Raw genomic sequence first — 26,400 nt, forward strand, 5'->3', positions numbered from 1 at the left:
GATATACAAATCAATAACTTTTGTTTCTCTTTGCAGGACTGTTATACAGCATTTCTGTTGCCCGCCCAGCTAGAAACTTTGCCTGGGAATTTCTGTGCTCAAAAATTTCAGTCATTGTTTCTGGTCGTGTGTGTAATGTGCATCCAAAACCAAAGAGAGGTGCCACAGTGGAGGTTTGGGTGCGTTTTTAGTTGGTTGAGGTTGAATGCAGTTGAAAAATGTATCTCTGCTTTTGAAAAATGTCTTATGATTGTAAAAAGAAATCTCTACATATCTTACAGCCAAATGGATGCCAGCCTAAAACACTGCTGAGCTCAGCTGTCATTGCCCAAATCTGCATCATCATTGTAAACATTTTCATTATCTGTTAAAGCTGCATTGGCAATTACAAGATTTTTTTTTCCACCTTGCCTCTCAGGGCATTCGCAGACCTCTCATTTGAAGAGCATTTTATTTTGAAATTATTCAGTCACTAGAGCAACAAGCGTAACTGCATAGGGAGCAGCAGCTACTTTTTTGGGACTAGTTTTCAGTTGTTTAGTTTTGACATATCCCACTAAGGGCATGGCAGTGGTGTTACCACATGCAGACTAGGCATCAGTATGTCAGGTATGCTGGTGAACCAGATCCACTCAGCCGTTCTCAGATGATGGGTGTAACGCTGTACTTTCTGGAGTGGCTTGATTTATTAAAAAACGCTGACAATAAAAGACTGACACCATGCGAAACAAAATGATTGCACAATGAATGCACAGAGCACATGATTGAGTTTCAGGACAAATGTTAAACAGTTTCAACTGAATGTATATTTGTGTATCTCTTCCTACAGAAATAAACCTAAGAAACAAATGCTTGTACGGCAGTTAATATGGAACAGTTTTCTTGTCTCAATAGTCTTTCGGCATGAATTAGTGTAGTTAATATTTGTATTGGCAAACAGCTGGAGGTCTACACAAAGTTCAAACAGGTTTCTTCAAACCTTTCGTCTGGTATTTCTGAGGTGCAGCAATAACGTGTGAATATTGACCAGCATTACCTGCGTCAACACTGGTAACAGGTGAGAGAGGCATCATGTAACATTCAGACCTTACTGGGTGTTGTCTGCCAACACCAACACAATTTAAAATGCAAGTCTTCTTATGAGGTTTTTGCTATGTACATTAGCTCTTGGCCAAATGTTTCAGCAGGTCAGTGTCTGGAGGGAGAGCATGCAGCCTAAGATTAAGTGTCTTCTTGGCTGTGGTGGGCAGTTTCTGTCTGTCTGTCTTTGGAAGCTTAAAACCTGTACTACAGGTGCACTTCCCTTTGTGGTGAGGTGACATTCTGGCAAAAATACTAGGGTGTGGTACATAAATGACTTAAAGAAGCCTTAAGGTGTTAAGTGTTATCAGCGGCCTCAACCTAGTGGTTGAACTCGAACGCATTGAGCAGCGATGTCAGGGTTTTGAGCAGAAAACTCATTGGACCCAAGGACCAGTGTCTTTCCCAGCTACATTAAAAATATGACTTCATCTTAATTTCCAACTGAGCCACTCCAGTGTATCTTCACTTAAAAAGAAAAAGAAATTCTTCAATACATGAAAACATTTTATTTCCAGATGCTTAGGTCCAGTTGGGGGTCAATTTAGGCCGTGTGGGCTCGGAGCTTGAAATACACTGAGTGAAACCCTTTCAGTAACTGATTTAATGAATGAGTCATATTCATAAACAGTGGAAATGCTGATACAGTTTATTACATTTCGAGACACTATAAGTAAAAGCAACTTGTTAATTTGTTTACTTAAAAAAAACAACTTCTGTTACAGCAAGTGCCAACACATATGTGTTGATTCATGATTGGTAGATTGCATACAAGCCCTGGATTAAAGAAAATTAAAAACGTAGCACTTGATGTAGACAGCACTCGATTCCACACTAATGTCTGATGCACAACATCCACAATTACACAAAGACGCATCCTAATCAGTTCAATTTTGAACAATTTTTTTCTTTTCTTAATTGTCATCATGTCCACATGGTGGTGCTGTCACCAAATAATAAATAAGGAGTCCCACCTTGGTGGGTGTGGTAACTCTGCTACAACCACAACTTTTAGCTTTTCCCATTTTCAAGTTCCTGAAAAAATTAGAAACATATGGCACAAATCTCATTCTCTCATCATCTAACGCATATTATGATTCAATAACACCTGCACGTTTGTCCTTGGCAATACAAACATGTATGAGCAGGGAGGGAGTCATTTTGGATTTATGATTTCAGCAACATTTATTACAAAAGGTGAGAGCAGCACTAAATGTTCCAAGACTGAATCACTTTGTGGGCATTACAAACATGTTGGTAAACTCAAAAGCTTGAATGTGCTCTTCATTTTCCCTATCATCCTTATTATTCAATATGAACAGAAAATAATGGATCCTGGAGTAGTAAAAAATCTAAAATAGGTCCCTTTGAGCAGAAATATATATCTTAGCTGATTCTGTGACTGATTTCCCTCCATCCAGATGCACTTCTATTGTGGGAATGTTTGTCTTTTCTGCAGGCAGGAAGTGATGTCTGCCTTTTGAGCTTGAGACAAAGAAGTAGATTGGACGTGACAGCGGGAAAGTTTGGGGGAAATGGGATCAAGGGAACAATCTGAGGAAAGACCAACAAAATGAGTGTATAAAAATAAAATATAAGGCTCCCTTTTGAACAAACACAACTAGTGGGACACAAGATAAAAGGGACTAAAGAGAGAATCTTGTATTTTCCACGATGGGGAACATAATTTGGTAGCACAAAAAAAAAAAAGAAAATGGATATTTACATTTAAATTAAACAAGTAAATATTCAATCGCACCTCATGTGTGCCGTAAGCACAAGCAGGAATTTGGGTTTGACACAGACAAGCAATGTACATGCATTTCAATTTGGTACTGGTTCCTTTTATGGGCCAGATTTGGTTTGGAGATAATGAGCCGATATGAAATGGTGACAGAACAGAGATATATTGTACAGCATTATAATAGCTAACATATTTTGTTCATTCACAAAGAAGATTATTGGCTTTTTGAGGCTTAAGCCCATTCTGACGATAAAAGAGAGCCAGATAATTTGATATAGAGCTGAAATGCATGTACACAGTTGTACACTTTCAGTAAGCATGCACATAGAAACATACACAGACAGGATATCATCTGTCCATAGTTTTAAGGGTTGATTGGGGTTACAAAGTGCCCCTCACAAGCAGAAGACAGCCTACAGCCAAATAAAAGTCCATGGATCATCACAAAGCTCCACCTCCTCTGCACTGGAACAAGGTGGTAAAACATGTCAAAGCCAAAACTACCAGCATCTTGATAAAGGCTCATTATTTGTGTTTGAATACAGCAAGAGAAGCGTATCCCTCCAGAGTTGTACGCTGTGTGGCACATGGAAAGGGCCGGTGTGGCCTTGTTGCACAGCGTGACAAGAGAACAGAACTGCAGCATGGATGTACAAAGCAGCTGCCATGTTGGAATCTAAGACACTGTAGCAGCCATGTTGGACCAGACAGGCACGTCCCATGAAGACTCATGAGGAATTTTGAGATTGCATGGTTTATATCCAGCAGAGGCCTTGAGCCCTTGTGATGGCATAGTCCACAGACGAGATGAACATCAGCACATGATGACGACAGAAGGTCGAGGAGCTGATTCCTCTAATTCGACAGCTAAGAATCAGGGGGGGGGGGGGGTTATGTCACAAGGCTGTTATTTTGGCTTGTCTTGATGTTGAGTCAGTTAAGAGAAATAATAACATAATCATAACAGCAATAATAATAATAATCATAAGAAGAGTGTGGTTCCAGCACACAAAGACCAACTTTTTTAACTCTGGGCCAACTTTGGAGGGTATTAAAAAAAGATATATATATATATATATATATCCCATTGACAACTCATGAGATTGTCCCAAGGCTTTTGGTCATCAGAGTGCAAATGGTTAAAAACAAAAAGATAAATAAAAGAAAAAAAAAAAAGAGGACGAAGAAGCACTGACAGCAAGTCTGGACATGGTGGAGAGCCTGAGTCACCGCTTGTAATAGGCAGCACCTGGAAAAGATGGAAGAGACACAGAGATCCATCAGCAGCTGCACACATACGTCACACTGCAATCTCAGTTGTATAGTAGCTGTATTGTTTTTGCACTGCACTTTTCAGACATCAGTTTGTCTTCTTTGAGACCTGAAATTTATTTCTGCTGACTGGTTTCTTCACATAATTCTTTTAGTTTATGCTTTAGTGAATTACATCAGTACCCAGGGCGCCCTGGTGGCCTGGAGGTTAAGGCCCAGTATTTGAGCAGCAACATCTCTAATTTGTTCCCCGTCTCTCATTTCCTGTCATCTCTCAACTGTCAACACACTAACAAGGCAAGTGCCTCTGGTCTTTTCTTACCATGTGTCTAAAAAGTAAGCAAATGTAAGAGCATAAATTAGCTAAATATTTACTGATTATATGTGTTCATTTCAGCAGTGGTAGGCATATTTACAGTAACGCTGCAAAAATTAATCGTTAATTTGATTGAAAGAAAATGAATCAAAAACCAATAGGATTTTTAAAGCCAAAATGCCAAACATTTACAGTTTTCAGCCTCTTACATGGCAGGATTTGCTGCTTTCCTGTGTCATAAGATAGTCAAAGAAATGTGTTTTGGGTTTTTTCACGATGGTCCAACAAAACAAGTAATTTGGGGCTCACTTTGAGCCCTGGGAAACTGTGGTGGTCCGTTTCTCAATAAAACATTTATTCTAGAAAGAAAAAAGAAAATCGAAAAATTACCATCAAATTCCTCAGTATGAAAATAATAGTTTGCTGCACCCTTACAGTAGTTTTTATAACATCAAAGAGGAACGTTATTTTTAACAACAGCATCCTCAGTAAAATAAAAAAGAAAGGCATTGTCAGGTATCATCTATTTGAGACTTGTACGTGATAGGAAGGGTGTGTGAGCTGAGGATATGTTTTTGCAGATTTCTAGCTTTAACAAATTAAAAAAAAAAACACTTCCTTCGCAGAACTTGTGCGGTTAGGACAGTCGTACCTTCTGGAGCCAAGAGTGCCAAAGAAAAACATCCCATCAAGATATAAAGATAAGCTATAGAAAAATAGTAAGCAGCAATGTTAACGATACGCAATTTGTAATTAAAATGCAATAATGAAAAAAACGCCAGAGTAAAGGGAGGGTCCATCCTTGTTTATAAGAATAATTTAAGATAAATAGATCATTAGAAATACAGCTGCTCTGTCACATGGACACTATACCTTTGAAAGCAGCTTCAGGTCTGGCGGGTGCGCGGGGAGGAGCACCGTGGTCCAAGTAGCCGTAGCCAGAGTTCACATTTTCATAGTCGTGTGCACGAGGCTGAGGAGGTCTGAGACGTACAAACCAAAGAGAAAATTAATTAATTCAGTCCACAGACAGTCAGACACACATATAAACACCTAGCAAAATGCTCAAAATAACCTCTATGCAGTTCCCCCAATAGTGGGTGACCAATGCGAAAACAATACCAGTCAATACCGCTGTCTAAGAATTGAATTTCTACTTCTTGAATGACTGGAAATATTTTTAATGGGGTGTCTTGTACCTGGTAGGCTTGTTGTGGTGGTTCCTCTGCCTCTGTTGTTCATACTCATCTCGTGTTCTGGGCCGGACTACTTCTTCTGAGTTTGGCTGGAAACCACAAACAACAAAAATTATAGTTTCTTGGTATAGGTTGCACAAATATTTCACCCCAAAGCACAGGTTTTAAAATGAGTGTGGTAAGGGCAAATCACCCTGTAGTCCCTGTAGTCTCCCTCTGGCCGCCTCCTTTCCATCGCCATCCTCTCCAAGGCCAACTTTTCCCGCTCCTTTTCTTTCTCCCGCTCTCTCTCAGTCTCTCGCTCTCGATTCTTCCTGTATTCCTTCTTCTCTTGTTCCATCAACAGTCGGGCAATTTCCTGCCAGAATGAGACATCAGACACATTCACATCAACTCATGAACACACAAACAGAAAAACCTCCAAAGCACCACGATTGTGCTCCATGTCACTACATATATTTGTATTGTACCTATACAGACTCAGGAAAAACAGCATAAGAAACGTTTCCAGACTTCACGACTTCCCACTAACCTCATCCTGTGCCACTTGGGCTGCACGTACATTCCCCTTGCTGGCCTGAAATCAGAGAACAATCAAAAAGTCAAATTTTTTTTGGTGTGGAAGACATTGGTCAAACGTTATATAAACAAAGGAAATGACTAAGATTGAGGCCTTTCGGTTTGTTTTTTCAGGCTTCAAGTCATTTATATAGTTTTATCACATCGGTGCTTCTTTCATACAGTAATTATAGATATATACATATGTTGAAGCTGTTGCTGATTATTTTAGGCATGCTAGATGAAAAATAGACTATTATGTGAACAATTTAATCTAAATTAAATAGGTCACATTTTTCTTTTAATAATAATATAATTTTTCTCATATTATGCCCAAAAAAACTAATTCTATACAGCTGAATAACCCTCACTCCAGGTCCAATGGTGTGAAGAGGTGATACTGTACTAATTACACTAAGCCTATTGTTTTGAGAGACTTATAAGCCTACTGTCAGACCTCTGATATCAGATTTATGATCAGCTCAATATCTGATCTGACTTCTAATTCAAGCATTAACCAGAGGCTGGGCGTTGCTCTACAGTAAAACCAAGTTTCAGTGCTTCAGGTTGGTCTTGGCTGTACGGTATCAATGACCAGGTATTGCAATTTTAAAATGCATGGTGTGAAATTTTGGGATATTTCAACAGAACATAAAAGCTTAATGGGGGAAGAGTTGTTAAATGTGATAAATGTATATACAATAAGATACAATATGTCAACATATTATCTAGTTTCTATGCTTTGTAGGTTTGATTTCAAATCACACGCATGATACCGTTTACCTTTTTATTGGCACAAATAAAGTAAATACGATACTTTCCTTCCTCACCTTCATTTCCTCCTCTTGCATTCTCTTGGCCACCTCCATGTCCTTCAACTCCTGCTCACGAATATCAAGCTTCGTCAGCCCCTTGGTAGCCTCGCTCACTCCATACACAGTTTCTGCTATTACTGCTCCACTCCCTCGGTGCACGATACGACCTGTAGATTTTGGCACATTATATTAACAATAGATTAGGCCTGCAACTAGCAATTGTTGTCATAATCGAATAATCTGTAGAATTTAATTTTTTTGTCTTCAAGACATCAGAAAATTGTGTTGAAAATGAAGATCACAATTTCCCAGATTCCAGGGCTAGGTCTTCAAACTTTTTGTTTGTTTTACCTGACCTCTTCTCCATTTTTCTTTATAAACAAATATTTAAAAGGCTCAAAATAATTTTACGACTCATCGAGTTGTCATTTTAGCACTACAACAGATACAAATGCAGTTGGATTAAAGCCATAAGGCACCTAAAAGGGCTGCAGTGCATCTCTACTGGTGTTTTAGCTCGTCATTGTGTTTAGTTAAAATTTAATAGCTTTGGGATAGGATAACACCACCAGCTCACCAGCCCTGAAACCCTTTGTAAATGCCAAATGTTAGCTCATCAAAACCTATGAAGCTTTTCCTCTATAAAAATCACAGCACACTTTTTCTTTTTCATTGCTTAGTTCAAATACCCAGCACACGCTACGAGAATGAGTGAACCCCACAGCACAAAAGCAACAAATCCAATCATTTAAAACCAACAAAATCTGAATCACGTCAGTCATCGTCCTCATGAGTAGAGGGGAAATTGGTGTCTTCATTAGTGATTGCAATTTTAGAGCAGCCCACCACCTGAGATTGCTGAAGCAAAAAAGCAACTCAAGCACACCACAAAAACATCCCTGCAGAGCCCAGCGGAGGGCTCAGGGCGCTACCTGTCTCTCCGTTGGTATGAGAATGACTGCGTTCCCTGCCAGGACCCCCGCCCTGCTCTTCCAGCTCGTCAAACACCTCTTCAGGGCCGGAGTGGACGCGCTGTCGGCCCCCGGCCCTCCTCTCCCTCTCACCATCATCCCCTTCCTCCTCCCATGAAGCCCTGCCCTCCCTCGGCCAGTCCCTGCTGTGCCCCGGCTTCTCTTCGAGTCCTCCCTCCATGCTCCTGGTTCTCGCTCGTTGTTTGTCTTTGTCTTTTTGTCTCTGCTTGTCTCTCTCTCTCTGTCTGTCCCCACTCAGCCCTCTATCTCGGGATCTTTCCCCGTCTCTTCCTCCTGCTCTCGCCCCCCTGTGGTCCAGCTCCCTGTCTCTTCTCTGCTCTTTTACCATATGCCTCTCCCATGCCAGGTCTCTGCCCCTGTCTCTGTCATGTTTTCTGTCCCAGGCCTTGTCTCGCTCTATGGGACTCCCTGGTGGAGGTGGTCTGGCTGGTCTCTCTTTCCTCCTCACCACTCTCTCTATGTCCTCCCCCCCATGGCCCCTGACTCTGCCAGTCTGTGTGGGCTCGTAATCTGGGTACCTCTCCCCATGCTTGCCTCTAGAGGCCAGCAGGTGCTCTGGGTATGGATCTGCATGCCTGCTTCGCCCTCCTTCTGCTACCAGGTAGTGCTCAGGGTATCTGGAGCGGCTGTGGGGTGCTGCCGAGTCCTGCTTCGGGTACCTGCTTCTTTTGGGCTCTGTTGAGCTATAATCTGGGGAGTAATCACGACTTGAGCTGACTGAAGCATATGCATCATGTCGGCCTGGGGAAGACGATTTGCGACGGGCGTGTTTGTCCAAATCAAGTGGTCTTCTTGCAGCTGAACAGGGCAGAGAAGGAGGAGCGAGTGGGAGGAGGGCGCCGTGGAGAGAATGATGATGATGGTTGATGAGAACATGGAAACGTGAAGAAAAACAGACAGTAATGATATAGGCTAAGATGGTTAGTACCCACCGAGTTAGACACAGGACAGTTATGATGAAAAGACAAAGTACATGCTAAAGATGTCAACAGTGTAGGAATTGGCTGCAACCAAAATGTCCAGAGATGTGGTTATTACAGTAAGATAATCTGAACAGCTGCAACAAGTGTTTGGAGCCTACATAAAGATGGTAATATTCATTCAGACTTTACCTAAAGAATGGAAAAGCTCCAAATACTTCAGACTTTTGTTGTGCTGAACCATCCTTTAATTCCTGCATGTTGTTTGATGGATACAGCTAAAAACATATGTAGTACACCTCATGTGAACGAAGAATATGCTGCATTATAAGCAGTGTCTGATTGATTTAAAAAGGAGAAAAACAGAACTTCAGACTGAGAACATCGTGCTGGGAGTTGGCCTGTGACTGACAAAAGTTTGAATGAAAACAAAAGAGTGGAAAAGCACATTGAGTACTGGCCTCTGCTGTGTGCTTCCTCAGTCAGCTCAATGGAATTTAAGTTATCTAACCTGCTGCTTGACGTCTAACTGTTTTTTGTTGACGTTCAAACTTTTGAATAAAGGAGGCAGGTACGAAGACGGCCTCACTGATCTACTCAGAGCCACTGGGCTTGTTTAAGTGTTTGCTCTCTTCTGTCCCGCATCACTTTTAAATACACTTCGTTTCTTCCTCCTGATCTGTTAAGCGGAGACATGTTCTGCCCCCACGCCGGTTTGTGTGCAACTGTAATCCACTGGATTAACACAAACACATCCTCTCATTTCCTAAGAGGAGCAGCCAATAACACGGCCGGATGAAAAGCGACATGATATCAATGAAGTGTGTGTGTGAGTGTGTGTGTGTGTGTGTGTGTGTGTATGTGTGTACATGTGCATAATAAGGATATAAACTGGTGGGATGGAGGTTTAAAATGAAACACTCAAGCACAAAATGGTGTCAGTCCCAAAACGAAAACACCTTCAACACATTGAATCACATAACCTCAATAAAATGTATCTAGTTACTCACTGTGACATCAGGCCCTTACAGTGTTAGATGCAGGGTAAACAAAGGAGCTGAATCTTTGTTTTACTGTGTACATTCTCACATGCTGTAGTTGCACACGCACACACACACGCACATTATAGGTGAGTGGTTATGTAACTTGTGAGGCAATACGGCAAAAATAGTGAGCCTGGCAGTGGCACAAATATTCTAGTGTAAATAGAGCAGGGCAGAGTGACACAGTCAGCAAGGACACAACCACATCTTAAGAACGAGGTAACGCACCTGGATAGCTGGTGATCTATACAGACACAACAGGTCAGGTACAATGACAGCTGGGGACATTTGCTCAGTCCTGTTTGTCAACAAAAAGTGTAGACACAGACACCTCACTCTCTTAACCACGCCTCTAGAGCTGCTACTCTCTGTTGACAACTGTCCACCTGCCCTGTTCTGCATCCCATGTTTAACATACACACGTATCATGAGTCATCAAAGTCTAAGGAGTGGCAAAAACTAAAATTCCTCGTCAGTAATGACCCTAAGGGTTAATACAACATTGCCATGGCAGTGAAAGTAAATACCATTGGAATATATGTGCTTTGCTGAGAATAGAATGGTGCTCGCAATATAAAAAAACAAAATAAATAAAAGTAGAAAATGTATTGTTTTTTGTGTTTACTACAAAAATATTTTCCTCTTCACCATCTAGGAATCACATATGAGTGGGGTTGTGTATGCTAATTGTCAACAAAACCCAAATACAACATGGCCAAGGGTTCAGACAGGAAAAGTTCAGGGAGTCAATCTGTAAGATTAGATTCAGCCGGCTGACAAAGCTGCAGAGAAAATAGGCGAGCTTTTAGGAGTCTCAAGTGAACCTCATAACAGGGTGAAACATACCTCCTTCCTATACTGAAGGTCACACCTATGACCTTAAGAACTATAAGAGAGCGTGTTTGCACATGTACGAGCACGAGGCCTACAGCGGCTCTGACGTCCTTTTATGTGCGCCTGTTCGGACATAGACAAAAAAAAAAGAAAAAAAGACGGACCATGCGCGGACATTTTACAACAACAACAACAATGGCGGCGAAAGGTTCACGTTGGTGTGATGCGGAGGTGGAGTGTTTACTGCAGATTTGGTTGGATGAAAATATCTTACAGTTGGACAAGACGCACAAAAACTCAGAGGTCTATGGAAAGATTTGTAAACAAAGCGATACATCACGATGACGTCAGTCAATGCGTGTGACGTGTTACGGCGTGATGACGTATGGACAGGCAAGAAGCATTCGCGCGAGGCCCAGGCAGTGTGAGTACAAACGGGCCTGGCCAGCAGGGGGAGAGGGAGGTGGGGACAAGTTCCCTAAAGCACGGGGCACGGTATGGACGGACAGTGTGAGTGTGCCCTGAGGTGCTCATCAAATGTTTTAGAAGCAGAATAAATACAGATTTATAGGACTGTGACATCAGTTGGTAGATCCAATTGCTGTTCTGTATGCATTCATAGCCGACTAACTAGATATTAATTTAATATCTGAGGTAAGAATCTGCTATCAAAGCACATTCAAGCTGTATCTTCAAAACTGGAGCACTGTTAAACCCATTTACAGCAGTGTTCGCTCTTGAATGGGAGCAATATGACAAATTATTTCCTTGTAGGAAAATGTAAGCCTCCCTTCAGGGTTAATTGTGTGCTTATAAATGCATTTCAAAATCTTTGCCTCCAGTCAGCCGCAATATCCAGCGCTGTGCACACCCTCACACATCCTGAGCTGAGAAAAAAAAATCCCAGTTCACAGAGGAGGACGTATATTATCTTGTCTCATGTCCTCGCAGAAAGGAGATATACACAAAACCACACAGACATTAACTAGAGCCAGTGGTGCTCGCCCTACCTCCGTGATCCTCAAAGTACTCCTCCTCAAAGTTTGCTTCCAGCTGCTTCTGTCTCCTCCTTTCCTCTTTCATCTCCTTCTCCTGCAGCTTACGAGCTATGGCCTACAAACAAACAAGGCCAGGGTAAAACTGGTTGTCCCACGTGCATAATAAAAAGTCTGTTTGGGCTGATCCATAACAAATATGTCACTTTGTTTTGGGTTGAAGTATTTTTCTCTTTTGCCAAACAGTGTGGTATCAAACATATCCGTTTACAGTGATGGGATGCATTGTTCCCTGATGTTTGTGCTTTCCAAAGCCCAGTTAGTGCATTTGTTCACAGAACTATGGAGCGATGAGACCTATCACTCTCTCAACTTAAGAGGCAAGATAAAAATCAGTGGCAACTGAGATATCTTAAGCAGTGGCAGCCCATCATGGATGGACCACTACTGAATCTTTATCCAATTTCTTTGTTATATGAACAATATTATGGAAATTGATTGATGAAAACATTCAGATACTGTAGTTTTGAATGTTGGGCATAAACATTGTGATTAAGACTTTGAGAAACAAGATAAGGTACAAGATACTATAAGTAAAGCCATTAACCAATGCATGTGACCAGCACTCTGCTTGAATGGGCAGACATGTCAGTATGTGTGCATGCTTCTTACCGCATCCTTCTCTTCCTGCTGTTGCTGTTGTTCTGCCTGTCGGACCAGTTGATCCTGAATCTCCTGGGCGATCTCAATGTCTTGACGCTCACTGAGGTTCCCAAAGAGTCATGTGTATATGGGGGAAGGGGTTTGGAGAACATTACAGCATATACAGAATACGTGTGTCAATAGCTTCAGGATATTTAATCTCTAACGTTTTTAAAAGTAAGGATTTTAATTATCTTGATGATGGCCAAGATTTTAGCAAGTTTATTGTACATTTTATTTTTCATATCTTACTCATACATATTTGTTGAATATTACAATGTTTCCCTTTTTGAGCACTCAAAAGCTGATGCTTCTGTTGGCATTCTTCTGACCCTCAATATATTTATCAGACTCTCAACAATAGGTACATTTTTGACTAACTTGTCACACATACTCCACATACGATGCAATATATACAATATAAACAACGCTTTTTCAGTGTCAAACAAGTATAAAGCAAGTCAGACGGGCCCTTAAAGCGTAGTTACGCTTAGGACAATAGTCATGTTGACAACAATAATAACCAAGTATCTACCCTAACATTTCATAATTATAAATCATGAAACATACCGTAGATTCACTGTTGTTTGTACGATTGAAAAGTGAACCAAGAGCTGCACAACAGTTTAAAAAAATCAATTTACACCAGAGAAACACAGCAGTGAATGTTGAAAATGTGAAAGGTAGTGTGTGTGCTTCAGGCAGGAGCAGGAATATTTTGCCTGTTGCGATGTTGATCTCAACAGCATGCTTTGGCTCACTCCTATCTTTCAAACAACATGATTTTGACAACAACACCATCTGCCTGGAGGGCTGGTATGCAAAAATCATTTCACCATTTGTGTATGTAGACATACACAAGGAAAATGCTTTACTTAAACAGTAACAGCTTCACCAGCTTGTGCTGCACCTTTATTTGACCCCAGCAGCTGAAGGATTGCGAGAACTTAAGGTGGAACAAGTAAAAAAACAGGCCTAACAGCACCTTAAAATTATGTCATCTGTACGTACTAAGAAACAAGTGATGCTGTATTCTCCTGTGTGTTTGTTTAGTCACATGTCTGAGTGGGTGTATATGAAGCGACACTGGCAAGTGCGGAGTGGATGGCAGCGTGAGCTCCCAGCACGTCAGGCAGCACTGGCCTGGCCTGGCCTGCATCGATGGTAGAGCATCTGGCCTCTCCCTGGGGCCCACTGCTATATGTCTGTGTGTGTGTGTTAGTGAAACAATGATCTCACTAAGCTGTGAGTCAGCAATATTATTTTGATAAAAATTGCAAAGCAGAGAGGAAGACTTATACTTAGAGCGAGCTTTGTTGCAGCTCCTGATCTTGACCGAAGTTGATGCAACAGAACACTCTCATATGCTGAGGAGCTGTTAGCCAACAATGTGTGGAAGCCACATAACTCATTATGTTACTTGCATAACAAACCCCTTAGAAGTATAATTATACTTCAGGGCTATGGAGACACCACAAAGAGACCACAAGAACGTTGGATGATCTGCCTGGGTTGCCTTTGTAGCGAAGCCTTTACCAGTAAAAAATATTCTGCACACTGCGTAAAAATAAAAACTCAATGACATCTTGTTCATCCTAAATGTATGACTTAGTAATCCTCTTCAGTAATCCGAATAAGAGGTAATTCTAACCTGACTAACAAAGCCAAACCTTCACATCTTTGCTCGAGCAAAAACTGAATGAAAGAGCATAAACACGATGGTAATGAAAGACCTACTAATTTACAACAATAAAAAGGGTCAAAGCAACACTGAACGTCATCTATGCGGAAGTGATGGATCACTTTGCTGGTGAAGAATCTGTCTAGGTATAGGGTTTGGAAGTAATTACATTAGATTACACTAATCTGAAACAGATGCCATCAACAAAGCAACAAATACAGCCATTACTGCAAAGTAGGCTTGCTGCGGCAGTCTGCAGATGTTATTTTTTATTTTTAGATTTCACTCATCACCTGATTAGACAAGAATTTGGTGTCTAAAAACTAGAATCTGATCATTTAGATCATATACATTTATATAGTTTATGATAAGATGACCAGAAACTAGTTTACCACACCACTATGGTATGAACAACCCAATAGGTTTACACCAGATTTAAATACAATCTATGGTTCATCACTTCTGCTTCCTGTGCTGTCCTGCCCGCGCAGCAAAAGCTTAGATGGAGCACGGTTGTGGTGCGTTTCCAGTAAAATCATTCCATTAAATGGTTGGAAACTTTCCTCACCATGGCATCCCCACTGCAAAGTACTCTGATGACTTCATAAAGTCATTTAATTTCAGAAATGGGATGAAATTATTAAACAGATACAGATGAATAATTCTCCACTTAGAATGATGGTAATGCTCCACCTTCTAGATGATTATTTGAAACAAGAACCAGATAACGGCTTTAACGTATATGCTGGATTTCATGAACCTTAACATACTTTTGTATGTATGTTTTTTTTGTCAATTTCTCCAGTGCTTTGTTATAGACAAATTATTTTTTGTGTGTGTGTGTGTCTGTGTGTGTGTCTGTGTGTGTGTGTGTGTGTGTGAGATACCCACATCTCAACGTGCTGTTTCTTGTTCTGGCCCTTGGCCCTCTGATCCTCCTCCTCCTGCAGCTTCTTGGCCACTAGCAGGTCCTTCTGCACCAGACGGCTCTTATTGACATTGGACGCCAAGTGGCTCTCAACTGTCGGACACAAACACAAAGGAACTGCTCTGAAAACTTGTGTACACACAAAAGCAGGAGTAAGTCAGCTGACTATACCACACTAGTGATGAGGAATTAGATGAATGATGATGATGCGGAGTTTATCGACAGATCCACGGGTTCTTGAGGTTTTCCCCTCTGAGGAGCAGTAGTGTTGTTTAGACGGTCTGAAGAGAACAAGATAAACGCCGAGGACACAGATGCTTCAGTCTCTGATAATAAACAGAGCTCTCTTAGTCACTGAGAAATTAATGTTCACAGCTGAGGTGCTGTTCCAAGGTTGTGTGATGGCACGTTGTGGGCCATAACAGATGATAAATCCTGCTTGCTGACGCACTCCAAGCACTTGGTAAGCATGGAGAGCATCACTCACTCGCCCAGCTCTGTTTCACCTGGCCATCGATCTGTTGCCAGCTTTCATGAGAAAAGGACCAAATTACATTTAGCAATTTACCCATGAGAGGCTCCATAAAGTTTCTGCTTTCTGACTGGTAGGGCTGAAACAGGAAACTGTGAGTCACAGCTGTGGCGACTTGATAAAACGTCAAGGGGTTTGACATTGATTTTTTTTGGATGACGCTGATCAATAGTCTAAGTTTACGACACCTTCCAAAAAGATACTTGGAAAAAAACGGATGTCACAACACGAGATAAGGCTATCATTTATCCACTGACACATTTCTCAACAGGAAGATTGATTCATCTTTCAAGGCAGCAGGAAAAACATGACCGGACACTATGACATTCGTTCATTCAACAAACTCAACCTTGAAGAGGTCGCGCCATTCAGAAAAGGGGGAGTTAGGGTGAGAAAGTTGGACTGTCTGAGTCTCAGACGTATCAGTATGAGCCGTATGCTGAAACAGAGAAAGCACATTCCACAAACAAACACACCAAGTGCTGACACAGTCCTAATATAATAGTTTCCATGCACATTTCAAGCATTTTCACATTTTGAATGGAAATAAAAGCCAGCTTTAACTCTACCTTAACTTAAAGTGATTGTGCTAAAAAGCCCCTTTTGGGATGGCCATCTGTTGATGTCAGATGTCAAAAAGGGACATTGTCTATTTACTGTCAGCCAGCATTCACCTCAGTAGCCTCCAGGGTCAAAGGTGAAACAAAGATTTGTCCAGCTCAAAGCAGATCAGTTAGTGTGGCGACAAAGGGAGCAAAGGGAGATGGGCTTTGTTCATGGATCACTAAGACTTTAAAAGGGTTAATGACAACAAAAGAGCAGGCCAGCCAAAATTAAATGAATCACAGCTAAAAGAGAGCCTAGTATGGCTTGTGTGTGGCTGGATGACATCTGTTCTTCTTTCTTGCAGAGCTTGTTGCATAATTTACCCTTAAATGGTGATATTTAAGTAATACAGAAAAACAAACTATTGTCCAGTGCAGACTAGTAATGCCCGATATAAAAGATATACGATATAAACGATTAAAAAATGGCCTACTATAAGGATTTTAATTATATGCTCTATCTTGATAACCATAGATATATTACAAGAATGGACGGCGGACCGAAAATTGCGCCCATTCATTCCTATGAGAGCTGCTCATGCAGCGGCCGCGTTTCCTGGTTCTCGTGTCCGGTTGTGACGCTGCCGTAGACTGTGTGATGATTGTCTTTATACACTCTATGGTCGCTGCAATAGCCTTGCAGTGGGCCATTACGTAGACAGGACCTAAGCTGCTGAATGTGTTTCACTATGGCTCTCTCGCCGCGCACCCCTCTTCTCCTACACGTAACTCAATTTTCGTCTAAAATTATGAACACATGTATTTTTTTAAGAAGAGGGTCTCAAGATAATTATGAGCCTTTTGATTGGTATCCATAAAATGTTTTTGGAGGTGATCTCCTCTTCCCCGCATGTATGGGAGTGAATAGGTGAAAGTGCTTCCAGGCACAAGGACACAATACAAACAAGGGAGTCCATGGGAGCATTTGACGAGAGCATCTGTCCTGGGCAAGTCTTTATTTAAAAACAGCCATGCCTAATACTGGAAGTTTTTAATTAATTCACAGTATCCGTTCCTTTAACAAGAAAGAAAATGACAAGAAAATGTTTAAAACCAAATGGGTTAAAATAGTCTGCACCTGGGAAAGTTATGTATATCTGTCATTAGAAGACTTTTCTGTGCCTAATACTCAAAAGTATTTTCAGTACAGTGTCTGTTCCTTAAAAAAGACACCAGTTTTTTATTCATCAGCAACATTATGTTTACAGTTTACTGTATGATTACAGTTTTGCATGATAAATGTTGTATGTCTACATACAAATATGAACTTACTGTATAATGTGCATGTCTAAATAAATTCAGCAGTGTGGCTTTCCTTAGGGTCTATGTAACCTGTTCTGAAATGGTTCTATTATAATTTATATATGGTGATATGTATCGTTATCGCAGGAGGCTGCAATGTATATCGCAATATGGATTTCAGGCCATATCACCCATCCCTAGTGCAGACAAATAAAGGTGCCCATGTTAATTTACACTCTAAATGTATTCATCGCTTCAAAAGCTCAACAAAAATCATCTCTTCCCGTTTATGAATGAGAGCAGGTGAAGGATATAAGGAGGTGCGGGGGCCATTAGCCATCTGCAGATATTTATTTGTGTCTGCTGAAAGGAAGAAAGGCCTTGTTATGTCTGGGTCAGAAAATGTCCTTTTTAATCTAATTCAGCAGGAGATAACCTACGGAGTGAGGGACCAGCAGTCCCTGAGATAAGTTACTACTAGAAACACCAAAGAAAAAGAACCTTTTCATGAGAAAAAACGTTTTTAGGGGAAACATTTTAACTAATAGATATCACCATGAAACTTGCCCAGTCGATTACATACATTTACAAGTTTTCTGAAATGTATGTTGAAATATGTAAATGAAGCATTATCTTTTGTGCTACTTTGCATACATTTACAGAACAGACATGTGAAATGTGGATAAATGCAGGTTCAAAATCCTTATTTCATTTTGTTGACATACTGGAGTCAAAGGTTTTTACAGAGGGGACTTTAGATATCTCTTTTGTATCACTTCATGAATGAGAAAATACTGTCAGCAGCCATGAAAGAGAGATTTCCAGCTCAGAGTGAGAAAAAATGATTTGGATGTTTTCTTTCCACTAGTCTTAATTAGTGTTGCACGGTATACCGATACTAGAAAGGTACCGCGGTACCCAGCCGTTAAGAACGATACTTTTTCACGTTTTATTAGTATCGGTACTTTCTGAATTTTCTGCGACAGCGTGTCTGTGCAGCTTCTCTCTGCTTCCTCGCTGCCTGCAGACGGAGTGGGCGTGGCTTTACGGTGACAGACAGTCACAGAGCAGAGCGAGACAGACATGGCCGAAAGTCTCACGAGTGCTCCTGCCGACCGTCCGAGGCTTGTTGTAAAAGCAGACGCACGGAGCGAAATATGGAAATATTTCGCTTACATTGCAGACAGCGAGGGCAAGCCCACGGACACCACAAGGCCCGTATGTAAGAGATGCTATAAGTCGGTGATGACCAAGGAAGGCAACACGTCCAACCTGGCGAAGCATCTCGCGGACAGACACCCGATTTGCACCGAGAGTTCAAAGAGCTGCAGGTTAGCAATAGATAACGTTAAATATCCCCCGGATGAAGTCAAGCGAACTGTTTTCCCCATCAGAATTGCAGGAGGCAGTCAGGGGAGAAGCTGTTTAACAGTCCGATGTGGTTCCACATATCTCTGTCTGCTAACGCAACGTTCACACTGGTGACATGAACTTTACGATAACATGCGCTGGTGTTCACAAGTATGATAATCAACAACACTCATTTTAAGTCAACCGGTGCTAGTAATATAATCATAGCATGTACATTATTGTCAAAAATTTACAAGATATATTGTAATTTACATTATTAGAAAATGGTATGGTAAGAGCACAGACCTCCACCGGGTCTGGGTCATTTGTGTTATACTTTACTGCACTAATGTAGTTTGCAGGCTGATAATACAAGGTTTGAATTTTATCAACTTAAAATACAAATTGCAAATTTCCCTTTTGTGGGACGAATAAAGTATTATCTTATTTTATGAATTGCCAGATTTACAATTATTTTTATGCTGAATAGAATTGTAGTTAATGTGCTGTTAATTTTTTTCTACTACAAACACTGAGCTTTAAATGGAAAATCAGGTCATTAAATAATCTGTGAGAGCAAACAAGACAAATAAACAACACAAGACACTTGTCTTTTTGGACACAGAGATGCTTGTAACCACATTGGCAGCTAAGTTAACTATCAGCCTGAAATAATGATGATAATATTAGTAGTATTGAAGCATAAGCATAAAGTTCTGCAGCTTTGACAAAAATCTCTATATTTTGACTTTTTAAGTTTAAGTGTTGTAATGAATAAAAATAAATAATTTTAAGTTCCACATTTTGTCATCTAATATTTTATTCCATTACTTTTGCTGATGTTTTAGTTTTCTGCCGTGGTATCGTTTCAGTATCGGTATCGAGATATTTTAGGCAGGTATCGTACCGAAGTCATAATTTTGGTATCGTGACAACACTAGTCTTAATAAGTCATGTCAACGTAAAATGTAAAATTATCCAAAACCTCAAATTTGACCAGTGTATGATGTTTTAGTTTGGGGGGGGGGCGGGGTGTCTCCCTTTAAAAGTTATAATCATGTTGATATCTGCAATTCATCTTAATGAATGAAAAGAAATGCGCAACGAGGGAACAAAACCTCTTTAGTGAGTCTCCAAAGTGCCTTTTTTAAATCATGTGGAAAAGATGCCGGCTATTTACACAAACATGAGCTGACATAAAAGCACCAGCTGATCTAATGAGGCGCACGCACGCACACGTGCACACACGCACGCGCACACACAGGCGCACACACACGCACACACACACAGCTGTCAAACTTTAGACCCAGCTTCTCTGTGCTACAGCTGCAGCACACACAAATTAACACGATCCAAACAAATCACATGCACCAGTCAACTGTAGTCCGCACACAGCCCTGCCCTGATACAGTATTGTTTGGCTGAAGCAGGGTTTATGTAGGCTTAAGCAGGCTGCAGCCACTGACGCTGCAGTTTGTTAGACTTGACGAATTTTACCAAAAGGGAAAACAGGAGCACTGTGGACTGGAATCATTTTTCTTCTGCTACACTCTAAAAAACATCTTTCATAGTTTCTTCTTTCGCAAAGTAAGCATTCATCGAGCTACAGCACAAGAGGAATGCAGCAGGGCAGCTTGATGAAAACAGTCTCGAGTGAGAGTGTACAGTGACGTAATAGGTCTGATGCAGAAAACATTACAACAGTAAATGATTTAAGTGTTTAAACAGACTGTCCAGAAAAAAAGGAAATGGGCCTACAATGTCTTTATTAACTCTCCGAATTCTTTCATCTTAAGCAGCCAAGCTTTTCTCTGAATGAAGTTGATCAGTAACTTTAAAAAGGAGTTACTGGTGTCCTAAGTGAAAAAACATCGGGTCTGGAAATAAATATTAAAAACATGGCTGAGTTGTAGTTTCTTACTTTCTTGCTCTTGGAGGTTGTAGGCCAGGCAGTGGTCCTCCAGTACAGCAAAGTCTCTGCACACTGAAAAAGAAAGAGAAAAAAAAGGACAGAAATTGAAAAAAGGGTTTTGAGACACCAAAGCTTAAAATTAATTTCGTCTATTGTACGGTAGTAACATTCAGTCACAGGTGTTTAAACAGACATGTAACATCTCCTCCACAATCGAGTACACAAGGTTTCAGTTTGACCAGAACACACAAGCAGCGGAGCAGATTTCAATTGTGAATTTATTTTATGTTCAGTGGCTTGTTAAATGACATGATGTATGTATTTGCTTTGTGAGCCTTAGGACTGCTGAATGATATTAAATTAATCAAAATCAAAAGATCTGTTTAACACGTGTGTCTCTGCCTGATAAAAGGTTTTGCCATCTGGCTATGTGGTTTGGATATTTTCTATCTGCAAAGAATGAAGTGAAACCGCGAATAAGGAACCATCAAGAGGCTAAATAAAGACTGATGTTGTGAGATCAGCCTATTTCAACCCCTGAACTGGCTGAGAAAAATGTGACAAGCTTGCAAATACAGTTCATACACGAGTAAAACCTAACCCTACGTCAAACAATTTGTGTGTCCATCAGCGCAGACAGAGATAAATTATATATTTTAATCAGATGATGTAGTATCCTAAATGCTAATGTGGTTAAGAGTACGTCAGTCCCCAACAAAGAATGAGTATCTTATCAAAGCTCTCTAGCGTATGAAAACATGATAAGCTTTTGAACAAACCAATCACCAGTGAGTCATTTTACTCAAGCTTTTGACAGCAGCTTATTATTTTATTCAGCCTGTTCTCTTAACTGTAAACTCAAGGACTCAAAATTCACATGTAAGGCCAAAATCATGATCTCAGTCATCTTTTCCTGCTTGTTTCCCCATCTTATATCTTTACAAGAAATCTACAACAGTCACTTTCCATTTATGATTTCAATATAGATACTGCCAAAATGCTGTGAACATTCATTCTGGAAACAATTGTGCAAACCGTTGTAGGAGGGTAGTTTTTCTCCTTATAAAAACAAGAGACCAACAAATGAGGCAGCTTTTCTTGGTTTGACTATTCGGCATCCACCAGTGTTCAAATGCTGAGTAGGAAACAGTAGAAGCAAAAGGCAATTTAAGGCCTTTCTCACCACCTCGGCTACTTATGGATATAAATTCTTTAGCATTGGGCATATATGTTTCTAAAGGTTCATGCAATGTATATTTAACTACCCTACGTTTAGCATATCTTCAAAAATCGCAGTAAGAAACTTTTCTTCAGCTGCAAAGATTGTGTAAACATCCCTGCATCAAATATAGAAGAACAAAATTAAGCTGTGATTTCATCTTGCAAGCAGCCATGCAGCACTCTGCTGTTGGCAGCGGATCTGTTCAGTGAAACCCAAACCAAACAATAATTCAACTCACTCATTTTGTTTTACCTACTCCTGTTTTATGATGAAACTTGTTTTCATATAATACAAACGGTCATATCAATCCTTCCTGTGACACTAATCTTGCATTTAGAGCTCTCCTCCTCTCAGCTTTCATTACAGAGCCGAGCCACACTCCATGACCACACACTGTCAGGCTCACGGAACTCCATCCGCTCTCACAAAGATTACTTCATCCATATAAAAAATTAATAATCAGCAAAAGTCTATGACTATGTGTTAGCGTGCATTATTGACAAGCACAACAACGCCTGGGATTCAGAATGTGAAACACTGATGGACTCATCAGTGCTTCTGTTTTTGGTCCAGATTGTGTTTTAATATGACGGGAGGTTGCTGGGTTCAGACAGATGCTGTGAAGAGAAGAGGGCGAGACCTCCACAAAGCCCCACCACTGCCTCCCACCAGTATGGGAATTAACGCCGACCATTTTTCAACCATATGCTTAATCTTCTTAGCCAAGAAACCTGAGATTTACTCTGGCTGGTGTAGCTTTATACACAATAGTCATTTTAAGTACTGTAACAATTTGGGTTTGTGTGACAGTTCCTTTGAAAAGCTTGTGGAAGTCAACATTTTTGGAAAAAAGCAGCGAAGTTCTCACATTAATTATTTGATCACTTTGTGCTGGAAACAGACGATCAATCTAAAATGACACCGTGATGCACAAAGGACAACGAGGCTCAAGTCTTCATGTGTAGAGGGAAATGTCAAACTACAAGCCCAGTTTATCTATGAGTTACAGTGCAGAAGTACAACTAGACAACTCACAATATTTACTATTTGCCTACACACACGCGATGATATTGAGCCTTTTTCCAGCAGCTTTCTCACTCACACACTGCAGACTAACCAAGCAAGTGGGAATGCATGTTATGTCTCTCTGACCAGAATAACAAGCATCCCGCTGAGCAGCTGCTTCACACTAACAGGACGGGTCCTTTCCCTCCAGCACAGCAGCATCCCATCCAAAAACCTACTACAGTGTAAAAACTCCACTCTCCACCCGCTTTTCACCTTTGAAGCAGACAAAGTTTAGAGTATAGTGAGTTTTTTTTTTAATAACATTTCAAAAAAGTAAGACATTTTTATAGCCAAAAGCAAAGTGCAACCGGGTATGTCAGCTATGAAGACAAAAAAGGGGCCACTGTCCATTCTGCTTTTACCATAACATAGCATCTTGACCTCCACATACCTTACAGCATGCAAACACCTCAATGTGATAAGCCACTCCTACACTATACATACACACACTGGTGGTGTCGTGACTGTGTAGCCATTAGACACTATGTCCCTTTGCCCACAAACCAGTTTACCATAATCCAAACCAATTATGTGACGTATGAAGTGGTAGACAAAGTGCCAAACTGTTTCCTCCCTGCTAAAAAACAATAAGATAAGATTTTATTTATCCTGAAGGAAGCTATTGTTTCAGATTGCCTCTAAAATTGCAGTTACAATTACTAAAACGATAACAATATAAGATGACAACAAAATAAGATAACACTGTAAGACAACAATAACAATATAAGATAACAAGGGAGCATAAAAAAGGTGAAACATAAAAATAAAGTGTCTAAGGAGTAAAGTGCAAATGACATAACATAATGTAATAGAGATATATTGCACCTACTAATTAACATAATATAACCAATGGAGCTGCAATAGAAATAATTATTGCACATCATGATGAAAGGTAATACTGAACATTATATTGGTATAATTATTATTATTCTCAGTAATATTGAAACAGCAAATGTTTCGAGGTGTAAGCCTTGACTGGGATACAAAATCTGGCACCCGGACACCTGCACCCAGGCTAAGAAGTCCAGTCAGTGCTGGCTACCTGACTGACTCCAGCCTTACAAGTCTACTGAGCTAGCATCAACTAGCAAGCTGTGCTAACCACCGTGACAACCACAACACCCGTGTTCAACACCAACATTAGACTCGCTCGTGTCACCCAACCAACTGGACACGTCACATTTAGCCAGCAAATATTGTTAAGGACGTTACCCTCTTTCACTCCAGGTAGTTTATTCTTGTCGATGCTAACGTTACATTCAGCCATGTTGTCACCGATAATAAGTCACGAAAAAAAACCGTTGACGTTGAATTACACGTCCGCGTGTCACCGAAGGTTAACCGCAGGCTGATTGATCGCCTTTAATCATAAACCCGATTGATGGTTCAGGTGCTGGACGGCCCTTTTGATTAGTTTCGGTGGCCACCCTCTCTCCCTCTCTCTCTCTCTTTCACTATCTCTCTCGATACGTCTCTGCTGTAATTGCCTAGCAGCTACTCTGCTGAAGCTAGCGTGTCAGGCGTCTCTCCCTCCCCGCACTCACAGCGACTTAGCACACGACTTCCGCTTGGAAATGTCAAAATAAAAGACTTGGAATTTACAAAGCCCCTGAAAATATGGCAGGATCTTAAAATATTTCTCCTTGAGAAACTCTGGTGTGCACTCAAAGGCTCTTCCAAAAATGTGTAAGATATAGGGCATGGAGGGCTAAACATGACTTAAGTCTTGATAAATAAATGCATTTATAAATGTATAAATAAATACAGGAATAAAATAATAAATGTAGAATTATATCAATAAATACAAAAGTAAATAAATAAATGAGTGTTGGGTTGAGGAAATAGCTTCTTTGACAAATTAAAGTAATTGTGATTTAATGCCTGAGTGTTGGAGCTATTAGTTTATTGTTAGTAGTTAGTGCTGTTTAGTTTTGTATTCTGTTTAGTGTGCAGTTAGTTTTTATTATCCTAAGTCAATTTATTTGATTTCATTATGATGCGATTTCTATTAGTATTCTAGTTTATCATTTGTTTAGTTTAGGTGTTTCTTGTTTATTAGTTGTGTTTTGTTCCATTCAGGCACATTAGGAGGAATTTAAATAGCTAGGCTGTCAGTAGGGGACCAGCATGCACCTGGGTGGACAAATGGTTTTTTACCGGATCGGGAGAAGCACAGGATTTTTCTTTGTTCTTTGTTTGCTCACTTTTTGGTTAAATAAACCAGGTTAATTGTTAAAAATTGGACATTGTTTTTTTCCCCCATCTTCGTACACCAGAACCCATGGTGCAAGAGTGGCCCTTTGATTTGTATGATTTAAAGTTTGATTTGAAACTTTTATTTGTTTGACAAATGGCTACTACAACACGTATACATAAATAAATAAATGCTTTACATTTATTTCTACATTTTTGTTTACCTGCATTCATTTATTTTTGTATTTTTGTGTCCATGTTAATGAGGTAGGTGTTTATTCATGCGTTTATTAATTTATTGAGACTTAAGTCATGTTATTTCTCCCCTGTGGAGAAGAAAAAATAATTCCCAACTATTGCTGAAAAAGATCCACTGTGAGCCGTCCCTTTATTTTTCTCTATTCCAACCTAAAGAGTGTTAATGTTAACTGTGATATACAAAATAGGACCAGACTGACTGTTGATTGCATTGTTTGTTTGTTTTTGCTATTTAACGTTATCTTGTCTATTTTGGTGTATGATTGTTTCTTTTTCTAAGTTAAAATTGGTCACATGGAAACACCAGAGCATGCTACATTTGCTGGAGAAAACTGTGAGATATATTTGGATTGAATGTTATCAAATTAATCGGATGACACTGTTTGTTACTGCACCTACTAGACCAGCAGCCAGGCATTTAATTTTGAAGACTGGTCTATCACACTTCCGGTACATTTATAATTACAGCTGGTTAACTTGACGCAGCTCCTCCTCAAGGTTCAGTGACTGGTTACATCTGCAGCTGAAAGAAGTCTTGAGCACGAAGCTTAAAGGGACGCACCTCGCTGGGCTATTGGCGCTGCACGCTCTACTTTCAATGATAAAGTAGAATGACTACACAGGTGTTTGTCTGAATGAAGAGGACACTCATTTATAGTTCCCAGTGGGTTACAAGCTGTCTGTGCTCTTTATGCTCTATCTTAAACAAATACGCACATGCACACACGTCACGTGATCTGACATCAGCTGGTATTATGATTGAATTTATGTAATTGCTTCCTCTAGTGTTCAACAATTGGAGTTGCAGGTGTCTACTACACCTGGGCCAAACCTGTTTCCAGTCTTCACTGAACGTCAGTTATAATTAACTGGTATGAGTGGTCCATCTACTGGTAGACATCAAGGGACTGTATCCATACTTAATGCTGAATAAGTCTTTAG

At 40.3% G+C, this 26,400-nt stretch overlaps 1 protein-coding gene across 1 annotated transcript; it reads right to left on the reverse strand.

The window, feature by feature from the left end:
- Positions 1-1,998: 1,998 nt before the first annotated feature.
- On the reverse strand, positions 1,999-24,489 carry ccdc50a (coiled-coil domain containing 50a). Its single transcript, XM_083911024.1, has 11 exons — positions 24,220-24,489; positions 20,727-20,789; positions 15,040-15,169; positions 12,438-12,528; positions 11,781-11,883; positions 6,997-7,148; positions 6,141-6,185; positions 5,802-5,966; positions 5,612-5,697; positions 5,286-5,395; positions 1,999-4,073 (listed from the first exon to the last, which is right to left on the reverse strand). Exons 1-11 carry the CDS (start codon positions 24,272-24,274, stop codon positions 4,051-4,053), a joined length of 1,023 nt encoding a protein of 340 aa, XP_083767150.1. The 5' UTR covers positions 24,275-24,489; the 3' UTR covers positions 1,999-4,050.
- Between the last annotated feature and the right edge of the window lie 1,911 nt (positions 24,490-26,400).

Source organism: Echiichthys vipera (genome assembly GCF_963691815.1).
Source record: "Echiichthys vipera genome assembly, chromosome: 3".
In the NCBI taxonomy this organism is placed as follows: Eukaryota; Metazoa; Chordata; class Actinopteri; order Perciformes; family Trachinidae; genus Echiichthys; species Echiichthys vipera.